Here is a 13,460-nt window from a genome sequence, read left to right on the forward strand (position 1 = left end):
ATCTCATTTTTTTTGCTTGGAATTCTGGATATCAAAATCCGTTGTCAAACAATAAGAAATTCATATCTTTGGCAGTTTAAACAAAACTTTCTTGTCGTTTATTAAGAAAATTCAGTTACCATCAGTTTTGCTCGTCTTGAAGAAAACGATCGCAAGAAAAGAGTCTTGAGTGATCCATGCATTGTCCCTTGCGATTAGATGTATTTAAATCCGAGGTGGTATGGTAAATGTTGGAATGCTTGTTTGCAGGCGCAGATTTTGCTAGATTCCTTCCTCCCTTCCCATTCATATAACTCCTTTTCCTTTGTGAAACATACCCAATAGATTCTGACTCATCGCCGCAAGTTTTGATCTAGAACAACAGCCATGGTTGAAGGCAGTTGCATTAATGACAATCCAATTAGATTGTATTCAGGACAATTAGGAATTTCGAATCCAATGAAGTAAGTGTGCATCATTGGCATTAGCTTCCATGTTACAAGAAAAAGTGGGCACGAGCATTTTATATGCTTGTGTATCCGTCCTTCGCTAAACGTACACTGAACTGCATGTTTATTACCTCTGAATCAAGTATTATGAGCTATTTAGTAAATAGGTTGGTCCCACTTGGTGATGTGATTCATCAAAGAGGAACTTGAATTTCGACTAAAACTTTTACCCCTCAATCACGATCAATTCAAAGTATTTGGTAGCTTGATTATTATTTTTTTTTTTTTTTTTTTTTTTTGATTGTGAAGATTATTAATAGAGGCTCATATGAATTAACGTTTAAAGCAAAGTCAAGCCATTGGTGTACTTGTTGGAATAATTATTTGCCTCAAATGATGGTCGAAATCGCAGTATGAAAGAATTTTTACAGATGAAAGCAAGAGCATATTCAGATAAACACAGCTTCCAAGCTATCAAACTAAGCTATGAAACAGAAAAAAAAACAAGACTTACGATGGTTTATTCATCATGAAAAATATTTTATACGTCTATGGCAACAATCTCGTAAGAACATATTACCTTGCTTGACTTATGATGTTGTTCAATACAGTATGCGATAACGGATAAGCTGAAAGTCAATTCTTGAAGTAGATTGCTCTTTGCTATTTTGTACGTCCTCCTCTGGATTGAGAAGTTTGCTATGCTATGAACAGAATCTAAGAAGCATGACATAGCTTTGATAGACGCCTCAGCCCCAAAACATTATTAGTTTGATCTAAATTTGGCCTACCATGTATATTGGACGAATTGCAGGCTTGGATCTTTCCCATAGAATAATGGGACATTTCTTCTCGAGCATTATATTTAAGAGTGCAAAAGTGTGAGATACGAATGATACTGTTACTAATGTGAATGAGAATTCAATGATGAATACAGTATAAGTCTAATAGGAGACGTGTAACACTATACATACTAGTATCACCTGTGTGAATATTTCACTTTGATGTCAAGATGGATACAAGTTCTGTACGCCTTGACCAGGTTTCATATGGAGAAGTATCAGTTTCATGATACCGTGATGGTGCAGATTCTTATTTGGTTCATCTTGCCAAAACCAATGATCCTAAGATGGCTACTGTTTGCAAGAACAAATGTGATGTAAAAGAGGAAATGTCCCACTTGTATTTCATGGGCTAGCCTAGATTTACAATTGCCTTTAAGGAGGAATCCCTCCCTTCATACGGATTTCAGAATGAGTTTAGATTAGTATGATGAATTGCTATTAGCCACCTCTCTTGGACTAGCAAGAAGGTGAAATGGAGTTATTAGCCCGGGTACAGTACACAGGGCTGGATTTTTTAAAGTTTCTGAATATTCCTCTTTCAAACTCTCTCTTAATGCCTCTTGTTTTGTGTAAAATGCTGCAAATATTTACATGTGTACACAACTTATACCCGTGCATTAAAAGATGTAGCAATGTTGCTATTTATTGAAGAATGTAACTATACAAAAGATTCATTCAATGTTTTCGAGCAAGGCGCATCTTGAACTTTGAAGCGCTTTGACCCTCTACTTTAATTGCATTAGGTATATTAAGGTGCTTTTTTGGTTTTGATGATGACATTGCAAAGGTCTAATTGGCGCCTGTTGCCTTCTATCTAGCTGGATGTTGTCTAGGAAAAACTTTATCGACTTGCAATGTTACTGGTAACCGAATAGATCAACTCCATTTTCGAGTAATACAAAGTTGCTTCTTAGGTAGCAAAGAGGAAACCGTTCTTTTATAAGAAATTCCAAAGATAACGCAGATGGCTCACAGAGAGCCAATAAGTCAAGCTAGGTATGAATCTCTTGAAAGAAGAATCAGGCTGAATCCTATAATACTCGATAGAAATGAGTAGAAGTAAAGAGTGTACATCACACATGATCAAATGCAAACAAACACTTGGTTCTTAATGATGTCTTTTAATACTTCCATTAACTATTTATCAAGTAAGACATTTGTGTGGTCCGTACGTCAATCAGCGTGGAAGAATGCATGGCTGCCACTACTACCCTTGATACGTTGTATTTCTACAGTGTTCTCTCTAGAAACAAGTGTAGGTAAATTCCTGTTTTGATCGTAGTGTCAAAATGTATTTAAAGAAACGAGACACCAAACTATCAATGAAAAATTAAATCATCGACATCTGTCAGCATTTTGTCAGATCAGACGTCTACAAAGCATATTTATAAAAAATGTACAACTAGGGTAGTTACATATCGAGCCTCATGTGTATTACATGTGTCGAACGTCAGGTTGTTCACGTGTAGTGTTGATAAAATTACGAAGTCAGTCGAATTGAAATGGCTACAACCTTTGCTTGCTAAATCATTGATTGATTGCGCTATATGCTGAAATATATTATAAATCTGCTTACCATATACCATATGGTTCACTTGGTGCTTAAAGTTCGTTCGAATAATTTTTAGCTTTAGTTTTTTTTTTCAGTAAACTTACATGATTGGATCGATGAGACGTCTGGAGGAGGCGGGAGCATCCAAATACAAAGTGTTGTGGTTTATCATGAAAACAGCAGCACAGACTTCTGTTGACCATCTGGCTTTTTTGTACATCAATTAGATCATCGATCGAATAATCGCTCTTGTGGGGCACTTTCCAAATGTTACATTTTTACTGGTTGCAGTAACACGAAACGATGTTTTAATGAATAATATATCGTACGATAATGCACTTTATGGTTGGCATTACAAACGTGGTCTTAATTTGGTGTCGATAGTACAGCTTTTATGCGTTTTGGGTGTCTAGAGGATACGCTTTTCCGAAGTTACATGCATGAACAAAAAAAAATCGAATTCTCAAAACTTTATTCTCAAACAATATTTAAATTCCTCTGTATAACGTTTTGTTTGAAAGAATTCTTATAAATCATTCAAAAACCTTATTTGTGTATGATTCACTTTCACTGCTGACAACCAGCTTAACGCTTGATGGATAGCAAATTCAGGCACATCCAATCATTTCAAGCAGATCAAAAAATTCTTTGAAAGTCCGGCTGTTATTATTTGACATGCGGGATTTGAAGTGACAAGGGATCGACAGACAGATTAAAATGAAAAAATTCAGCGGCTAGTGTATCCTAATAAATAGCTAAGGAGAAATTAGCAGACAACAGGATTGATACAGAGCAAGTGGTGTACCGATGCATATACATAAATTTATCAATCGATGATATGCAAAAGCGTTATTGACAAGACCATGCTGTAGATGCCACCAAGGTAGAACATCAGCTCTACTAATCATTGATCGATCAGAAGGAAAGGCAAGCTCTCTTATATTTTAATTCGGCATTCTCACTTAAAATGTAAGATAGGTTTATGGCCGCGTCCCAATATGTCGCATTCTCAAGCTATCAAAAATGTGAAGGGGCATACACTTGAGCCTCTTTATCCATTCTATTCATGCCTGAATCGATGAAAAGCGGAATTTATCCGAATGGTGTCGTTTTTTTTTTTTTTACTTATAAAATTGAGCTATATCTTTTTTTGATCAAGCGACTCTTTGGCATTAGCTAATATTGTACCTGATTGAAGCTACTATGACAAGTTTTCTCTAAAAGACTGCCTAAAGTGAAGCGTCCACCATCAAGCAAGTGATCCTTCCACCTTGAGGCGTAACAATACCTGCATTTATAGAATAGTCTCCCTACAAAGATAATACTTGAACAAATGATTGCAAAAGTATTGCGATAAAACTTACATTGGCTAGAAATAAATGGGTCAGCACATTGCTTTATCCATCTCGAATATTATATTAATACTTACGAAGCAAAGAGGGTACAATAAGGTTCGTTGAATAATGATAAGAACCACTGCTTATAGGACAGGCTGTCCCATTTCGCAATACCTCTGAACAAAGGTCAATTTGTTTATGTAAAACTTTGAAAAATCCAAGCTCCACCGAAAGATCTACATATGAGTAACGTGGTATTTCCTCCTCCAAATACCCACTAAACTCTATATTCAAATTCTGACCTTAGGTAGGTGGGTTCGGATCAAGTTCTATATAATCAATTCTGTAAAGCAGAACGTGGCTCAACTAAACAGTGATATATAAAGTATAGGCTCTATACTTACTTGAATGAACCCTGCCTGCTTCCGCACAAATGCACAGATGTCTTGGAGGTTGTTCTCTGCAAAGATTGCGGACATGCATCACTCTCGGTGACGTTAGTTGTGGCCATGACACCTACCAAGGACGTGAAAGCAATGAGTGCAAGTGATAACTTCATGATAAATTTGTCAAAAAGGCTGGAAATTAGAAAAGATAAACACAACGAATAAATGCTTTGAGCTCACAATGTTGAAGTTTTTGTTTTTATTTAATATATATAGTTATGTGAATATGGTACACTATGAATGCTATTTGAAAGTTTTATAAACGACCATCGACGATCGTTGGATATGTTGTTTTTTTTTCCTACATTTGGGAAATGCTGGCTGTCATTCAGAGTTGGGTCTTCCCAGAAGGCTTCTCGTCCTGATTTATTTCAATCTCGGTCTTGATGCCTTCCTCAATATCTTTAGGTAGGTCTTCCGTAATAGTTTCTACTTTGATATTTTCAGGCTTGAAGTCGTCGAACTCCTTTTCCAAATCTCTATAACCAGCGAGGCGATAAACTACAGCACTCACTGCCCAAGTAACAATAAAAGCTCCCACAATAATAATACCAATCCATTCAAAACTATCAGCCAAGAAATACCAGAATCTCCACCATCCGTTGTCCAACTCGAGTTGTTCTCCAATCAATGAGAATAGCTCAATCAAAGCTACAACAACAGCGACGACCACACTGATTGTCGTGATGGTCAAATTATAGAATAGCTTTCGTACAGGGTTGATGTAAGCCCAGGTATAGGTAAAGAGCATCAACATGCTGTCGAGCGAATCAATCAATGCCATGCCTAGTAATGCCAATTTTAGGAAATATTTAATACTGCTGGTCCCTGACAAAACTTACCTGATGCGAAAAGGATCGGAAGCAGAATAATGAGCCACATGGACATGCCCTGTGCACCCTGAACTGCAGTGATGCCCAATAATGTCACTTCGGAAGCTGTATCAAAGCCTAATCCAAACAGGAAACCAAGAGGGTACATCTTCCAAGAAGCATTGACAAATCTAAAGACAGGACGAAAGAACCGCCCAAGAATACCTCTATTGGCCAGATATTCCTCAATGTCAACTTCCGTGTAGACGCCTTCTTTCTTGACTCGCTTCATTGTCTTGATGACACCGATCATACATACCAGATTAAGGATGGCAATCAACACTAAAAATGTAATGGACACAGATGTACCAATCAATCCTCCAATCTCAGAAAAGTCTTCGATATTATTGGCTACGGCATTGGCAGTTGCAGCAACGATGATAGATGTGATGAATACAACAGTGGAGTGGCCGAGAGAAAAAAATAATCCCACGCAGACCGGATGTTGGTTGTTGTTGAGTAATTTGCGAGTGACATTATCAATGGCAGAGATGTGGTCTGGTTGCGTTAGTTAGTAGATTAAAATCACATTCATGATTTGTGATAGATCTTACCCGCATCCACAGCATGACGCAGACCTAGAGTATACGCAAGAGCACCAGTACCGACCATGGAAGGATAGGGTTTAAAGACGCACACAGCAATTACCCAGATGGCTACCTGCAAAAGCAATAGACCTGCCAGGAGCAAAAGAACCTTGGGGCGTACCTTGTGTGGATCAGGACCAAAGAAGAGCTTGTATCCAAAGGAATTCTCGGACATGAACTTTAATGCATATGTTCCTAGCCTTCCAGGTGTGTGATCTTCAACGGCATTGACAGCTGTGTTTTCCATTTTCTGATGCAAATGTTTGTAGAGAAAAAAAGAAAAAGAGAATACAATTGAAACATCTACATCCTTTTATACCGATGTTCCTCTTCTATCTTATTGATACACCGCAAGCAGAGAGAGTGAGAGAGAGGCCACAAGTACATCGGTTGCCACAAATGCATCGGTAGAGCTCTCTCTCTCTGCGCGTCACCGTGAGATAGTGACTGGACAAAGGTTCTCTATCTGTGTACAACAGTGTACAATGGGATTCAAGATCAGTTTTGACGAAATCTCTTGATCTATATACTTATCCTATTACCCTAAGCTATATTTCTTTCATGAAGTATGATTGCAATTTGTGAATTATACTGTGGATCCTTTCAATTAAGATTCAACATGATTTGCATTAGCCGCAATTCCAAGCATTTGCCTTTTGCCATGTATTGGTGCACCCAATTAGAGTTCAGCGTCTCTTTCCGATCTTTGATTATACCGTGTGTCTTGGGAAAATCTGCACATTTCGCCCGCAAAGCAGTTTTTGCATGCATGTTTGCATGTTTGACAGGCTGGTGTGCTTTTTTTTTTTGTTTTGTTTGGATCCTATCTACAAATCACAAATAGGGACAAAAACTTATCTTTCAAGGTGCTACAAAAGAACAACCAGAAATTAATTTTCATAGAATCTCCAAAAACCGACAGAAAATCAGTATCTCATCTTCTGTTCCTCGGTAAGTAGCGCAATTATACTACTAAGAAGAGCAATAGGCAAGGGCCGGGCTGTTTTTCGGAAGAAATTCGAAAACAAAAAGTAAATTTTTCTATAATTATTGGTCTTGATATGCAAACATTGATCCTTGTCAAGCGGCACATGGTGCAAATCAAGTTCTACAACATAATCTGCAGTATCACAACAGAAACACCCATCTCAACCCTTTGATCCATTAGATCGAGTTCACCTCACATCACGCTTGTTCACGCAACATCTGAAGGATCTAAAGATGTGTTGATTTTACCAAAGCGTCAACTTTCATGTTACAAATATAAGAGCTTGGTCTGACATCTGCCGTGCATCATCATCTCTCGTTACCTTCTTCACTATATATATACTGGAAAACTATGCTTTTAAAAAATAGACAAGCCATTCACATTCTTTCAAATGAAATTCTAAAGAATTGAAAGCTGGACAAAGGTGAGTAAAACCACCAGAGAAGCCGACAATAAAAAAAGGGTTTGGAGGGATTACCGTAGCGAAGCAAAGGTGCAAAGCCATGGTAGGTTTCACAGGCTGCAGAACTACCCTTCCAGAAGACTTCAGCTACCAAGATGTGATTCATGCCGTGTAAATAGAGCCATAAAGCAAAACATAACCAAATTTGACAGCTTTCAAGCCTTCATATCTTGACATGTAGACCTTTCTGGGCCACCGGAATGACGCCAAACAATTGTACTTGAGTAGTAGTAACTTCCTGATACCTTTGCTCAACTTTTTGGGCCAAAAAAAAACATGGCCAAAAATCGAGCAAAAACCATGAGGGATACCTCATGATTTTCATCGAAAATCAAACGATCGCATTTTTCACCTTGAAAATGAAGACTTTTACTATGGTATATATCAAATCAAAATGTTTCTCTTGATCCAAAGCAACCTTTGAAACCACTTCATATGCAGAATTTCGACATTTTGGCCAAAACCCTTATTTCATATTTTGCCAAATTGCTCAATGAGTTTGTTCAAAACATCTATCTTACTTGGTACCATTAGAAGCGCCTTGAAAAGTATTCCAAGAATGTATTAGGAAGCATCGGATGATAACCACAGTTCATATAGTCGAATATCACAAAATAAATTAAAGAAGTCTACAAAAGGCGAAATTTGGCCAATTATGAAGAGAAAAAACAAACTGAGCTTGAACGAGTTTTGGCGGCGGCGGGCGGCGCTGTTGCTGGCTGGCCCAAATACCTTTCTGATGATAACAATAATGATTGCGATGCTGATTAAATGGGGATTATAGATTTGAAAGGGCAATCGCCTAGCTTGAGTACTTTTTTTCCTTGCGCTTTTTGCGAGCTTTCCCCTATAAAGGTGTCTTTTGCAATGGCAACCTCTCAAAAAAGTCACTGTAGATCTGATAGAAGACCTGTATCTACACATGGCCAACTTATATTGCCATCTTGACAGTTCTACTACCAAAAAGTATGGAACGAACAGAGAATGTGGTGTACAAATGCTGCATAAAACTTGAACTCTCTTTCACATCGTCTCAATAGTAGCCTTCTTTTGATAGCAGTGTATAAGCAAAGAGAGGTGCTGGGAGAGGGGGAGCTGATACCTTCCTCTTCTGTCTCGGATATAACCTTTCTTTTACTATTAATTGTTTGTTCAAAATCTACTTGGTATACCAAATTATTATTATCTTTAATTTGAAAAGTCTTTGGCGAGAGCCCCTCCCCCCCCCCCCAGGGCGACACCGTCATCGAGCGTAGCGAGATAGATCGGATAGTTGTCATTATACTCGCAAAATTCACTTGTTCCTCAAGATTGGCCTGATTTTGTTCAAAATCGATATAACTCATCTCTTTTGCCAATATATAGTTACTTTAGTTTATTTTACTTTTAGATTAGTATAGCTTAGTATGTATTCTTTTATTATTTCCTTTGCCTTAATTGCAACCGCCATTTTATTCTGATCTTTTACTCTTAATATACGCGACACAATCAATAAACAAAACAAAATATAAAAACATCTATTTTGGAAAATTGACTTTATACGTCGTGATGCTAGGTCGATTCTCCCTTAAGCTTCCTTGAGGTACTATTCAAAACGCATCTGATAGTGTTAAATATAACTAGTGTTTTTAGTAAGCTTATTGAGCAATCTTAGAAAATATGAATAAGCAAAGCTTCAGGGGTTGTCTTGGATCGATGCCATAGTAAAAGCCTTCATTTTGGAGGTCAAAAACGCGATCATTTGAGTTTTGATGAAATCCGCAAGGGATAACTCATGGTTTTTGGTTGATTTTCGACGATCCAAAAAAAAAAAAAAAAAAAAAAAAAAAAAAAAAAAGTTGAGCAACGGTTTCAATAAGAGCTAACGGCTTCTAGCACGAGAAATCAGTGCTCAAATGCATCCAGATTTGGCTGTGTTTTTCGCATCTTAGAGTAGTAAGAGGCATTGCAGGTTTGCTGCCAGCCCATATATAAATTGTTTGCATAGTTTGAAGGTATAGCATTGTAAAGGAGTCAGATGCACAGTACCAGGTTAGTTTGAGGCCGTCATATAATGGTGGAGAGCTCAAAGAAGTAAAATATCAGCGAACAACCCTACACTAGTTGTTTGAATCAAGCTCACCACTTTCGTGCTCAACAAATTACATACATGATAAGAGTAGACGATTTTCACTGATGGCTAGCCTAACAGAAAGCGAAAGAAAACGTAGAATGGAACAGATATATGTGCAGTTTTATTGGATAAGGTTATTTTCACTCAAAGCCTATAGGTGAGGCAATGATATATATAAAAAATGAAAAAGAATGTATATGTATAACGAGAAAGAGACATGATTATTTAAGCAGCAATTGGTTTACGATCGGAAATGAGTGTTTTCTGACCTTGTTCATTTATAAATGTCTCTGCTGAAGTTGCAGGGGAAACAGCAGGAGGTGTGTGTGCAAACATGTGCTTTTCAAGATGGTCTTTAGCTTGTGAAAGGTTCTTGTAATCAATGCTACAAATAATTCAACCTGATGAGTTGCTTGTATTGCAGAAACCAAGTATCACTAATTTTACCCTTTTACACCTTTAAATTCATACTCTTCACTCTTGTTGATGGTGAAGAAGCGTGGGTGCCATTGCAAACCCTCCTTTTGGCGGACAGCTGTCTCCTCACGTTGTCTGTTTTCGATAAATGTCTTTTCATCGGTAGCAGCATCCATGTCCTTTGCAGCCAAACCAGCAGTTACTTTGGACCATAATCTGTTGATCAAAAAAAAGGGTTGGGGATCGGGGAATTAGTCATAGCAATGATATAACATGGCTTCATCCATCAAATGTCTGGTCTTAGGTCCGTAAAAACCACAAGAGAAACCATACAACTTACTTTCTTGATTCATTCCATTCTTGATCATCTAAAGGCTCGACAGATTTAGTAATAACAGGGTGCTTTGAAACGTTGAAGAATGATTCTTTGGATGAGTTCTGTTTGCATAACAAGACCAAAATGAGAAATTGGGAAAATGTATATAAAAGGAAATAAATGATTAATGATCGCATTCTATGCTTTCCAAGCTTCCAATTACCTTTCCCTTAATGAACAGTTCTTCTGTCCATACACCAGATATTTCGTAAAGAACATCCCCAGTAGAAATACGCTTAATTTTTCCGGTGACTGAATGGTATTGACCAGAGAAGTAACCCTTTTAAAATACACATTGAGAAACGCTGAAAAAGGTTGGCTAATATGGAATAAGCTTACCTTGGTTTTGAATTCCAGTTCGCAAATGAGATCCAGGGATTTACACTTGATAGTGGACTGATCTCCCATTTCCATGATCATTTTTCCAACTAAGAAAGAAAATGGAACGCATGTTAATAGTGTAAGGTGGGTTATGAAGTCATACATACACAAGATGCCACGAGCGTAAACATTAGGGTTTGATATTTCAAAAGTCTCATTGTTCAATTCACTAAAGACAATGCGAGTGTAACCCTTCATGACGGTAGCAGCACTGTTGCCAAGAAACTTTGCTTTGGGATGTGCCTCGCCCGTGACGAATATACCTAGTTCTGGCAGGGAATAGTAGTATGCCGAGATTGGAGGGTGATGAGAGACCTGCTCAGAGATATACATTGCTTTTGAGCCATCCTTGAGATTATATTCACAACGGAAGAACTCTCCAAGAATGGGATTGTAAGGTTTCTTAACGCCCTGAATAACCAATGCAGAGAATTAGCATAAATATTGAGATATGTTGCAAATATGTTAGCCTACTTTTGGTTTGATATGCCAGCCAGAAAGAAAGAATCTGCAAACCTCCACAAATCTTTGAGTGGGATCTTCAGTTTTAGATGCTCTGTTGCAATGAATGATAATATTAATGTTAAGCAATGTTGCCGTAATCATTGGGCTACTATGAAGCTAATTACCTAACTAATAGATCAGGATGGCTCATGAAATCAGTGATCTTTTCGAGCATACTTCTAGGCTCCAAAACAAAGGTTGGCAAAGTAACACGAGAGAGATCAGTTCCTTTCCTCAGTTGAGCAATGAGGCCCATGATGATACTTTTGTTGTCATCTTCCAGGACTTCAGAGCTATCAATATCTTCTTCAAATTTCTTGCAGCTTTTCTTGCTCATTGAGGTGTTGATTGTAAAAGGTGATTTTGAATTGAAAGAAGAAAAGAAAGAAAGAGAAAGGAAGAAGAGGGAGAAAACGTGATTTAGTAATGGACAAAGAGTACCAAGAGAAAAATTCCATTTACCGCTATTCCACCTGTTTATGGAAAAGAACGAATTTGATGGAATCGGCCTTTTGTATCATTTCTATCCCGTATACGCATCCCTACTTTTTGGGGAATTAGATGATGGATTTGCATCTCCTTCGAGTGTGCAATCTTAATGTGTAAATCCAACTAAATCTTAAATTGCTTTTCATATTTTTTTTTCCACCTTGCCAGTAGTGGCAGCAGATCAAAAACGAAATACAAACAATTATTAGAGTTTAGTGTTTACTTTTTGTAACACAAATGTAGGGAATCAACGAAAAAGATGCTTGGAACAAGACATCATATTGTCACAGGGCTGTAGGCCCATCAACGCCTAGTTGGATTAGTGCATGAAGACTGAGAATTTGGATCGTTTTTGTGGTTAGATCGGCTTGCATCAGACTTCGTTGGTCGAGTGAGAATATTATATATGCTCTTCGTGAGCAGTAGATCTCTGCTTTCCTTGGGTAAGGGTAGCTACATTTGGAATCAACATGCTTACTCGGTGCTTTTGTGTCCGAGGGTCCGGGGAATCTACTACTCCACGTGACATCTTCAGCTTCATGCTCTCAGTACACTCTCAGTTAAGTGTATCCAACATGTATACACATCAAAAACCTTCTTTCTTATCGACAACAGGTAATGTACCACTAGAGACATCAATCGTGATCATCATTTGACAGCATACTCATTCTCAAATCTACCATCATTTCATCAATCTACTTGGATGGATTCATATTAATTCTTTATGGATGTAGGCTAGCATGGTTGCTCTTAATTTGCCCGCTGACGTTTTGGCTACTGCCGATGGTACCCGTAAGCTCTTCAACAAGTGGTCTTACGATGATGTTGAGGTCAAGGATATCTCTCTCCAAGATTATATCCAAATCCGTCAACAAGTTTACTTGCCTCACACTGCCGGTCGTTTCGCTGTCAAGCGTTTCCGTAAGGCTCAAGTAAGTTTGCACTCTGATCTAACAAAGTTTCAATGTACTAATATAATTCCATAGTGTCCTATCGTTGAACGTTTGACCAACGCTCTCATGATGACTGGTCGCAACAACGGTAAGAAGCTCATGGCTGCCCGTATCGTTCAACATGCCTTCGAAATCGTTCACTTGTTGACTGATGCCAACCCTCTTCAAATCCTCGTTGATGCCATCATCAACTGTGGTCCCCGTGAAGACTCCACCCGTATCGGTTCTCAAGGTACTGTCCGTCGTCAAGCTGTCGATGTCTCTCCTCTCCGTCGTGTCAACCAAGCCATCTCTTTGTTGACTGTCGGTACCAGAGAGTCTGCTTTCCGTAACGTCAAGACCGTTGCTGAATGTCTCGCTGATGAATTGATCAACGCTGCCAAGGGTTCTGCTAACTCTTATGCCATCAAGAAGAAGGACGAACTCGAGCGTGTTGCCAAGTGTAAGTTTTGTTATTTGAGGATGTTTAGTAATTCGAGTGCTAATTTGTTTTTATACAGCCAACCGTTAAATCCTGTTATATTCATGGTTTACTTTTACAACTTTTGCTCTGTTTATATTCAACGAAATAAATTTTGATGCAACAAAACCTTTCCTTCCCTGTTTGATATTATTTGATTTACTACAACACCTTCAACTTGGCAACAACATGGCGTGTATCAAACTCAGCTGTCAAATTCAACCATCTGTTGTCATGGAAACGCGCACT

At 38.2% G+C, this 13,460-nt stretch overlaps 3 protein-coding genes across 3 annotated transcripts; 1 reads left to right on the forward strand and 2 right to left on the reverse strand.

Moving 5' to 3' along the window:
- Positions 1 to 4,936: 4,936 nt before the first annotated feature.
- ATC70_013080 (uncharacterized protein) lies at positions 4,937 to 6,314 on the reverse strand (the record flags this gene model as incomplete). Its single annotated transcript, XM_064832247.1, has 3 exons — positions 4,937 to 5,394; positions 5,451 to 5,978; positions 6,035 to 6,314. The coding sequence occupies 3 exons, from the start codon at positions 6,312 to 6,314 to the stop codon at positions 4,937 to 4,939; spliced, it is 1,266 nt and encodes a 421-aa protein (XP_064687802.1).
- Positions 6,315 to 9,856: 3,542 nt separating this feature from the next.
- On the reverse strand, positions 9,857 to 11,646 carry ATC70_013081 (AA_permease domain-containing protein; the record flags this gene model as incomplete). The annotated part of the gene is made up of 8 exons (XM_064832248.1): positions 9,857 to 10,016; positions 10,079 to 10,264; positions 10,389 to 10,486; positions 10,588 to 10,704; positions 10,764 to 10,852; positions 10,913 to 11,216; positions 11,280 to 11,361; positions 11,435 to 11,646. 8 exons carry the CDS (start codon positions 11,644 to 11,646, stop codon positions 9,857 to 9,859), a joined length of 1,248 nt encoding a protein of 415 aa, XP_064687803.1.
- An 892-nt stretch (positions 11,647 to 12,538) lies between these two features.
- On the forward strand, positions 12,539 to 13,262 carry ATC70_013082 (R3H domain-containing protein; the record flags this gene model as incomplete). The annotated part of the gene is made up of 3 exons (XM_064832249.1): positions 12,539 to 12,730; positions 12,785 to 13,193; positions 13,252 to 13,262. The coding sequence occupies 3 exons, from the start codon at positions 12,539 to 12,541 to the stop codon at positions 13,260 to 13,262; spliced, it is 612 nt and encodes a 203-aa protein (XP_064687804.1).
- Positions 13,263 to 13,460: the final 198 nt, after the last annotated feature.

The sequence above is a fragment of the Mucor velutinosus genome, assembly GCF_035048745.1.
Source record: "Mucor velutinosus strain NIH1002 chromosome Unknown tig00001572, whole genome shotgun sequence".
NCBI classification, from domain to species: Eukaryota; Fungi; Mucoromycota; class Mucoromycetes; order Mucorales; family Mucoraceae; genus Mucor; species Mucor velutinosus.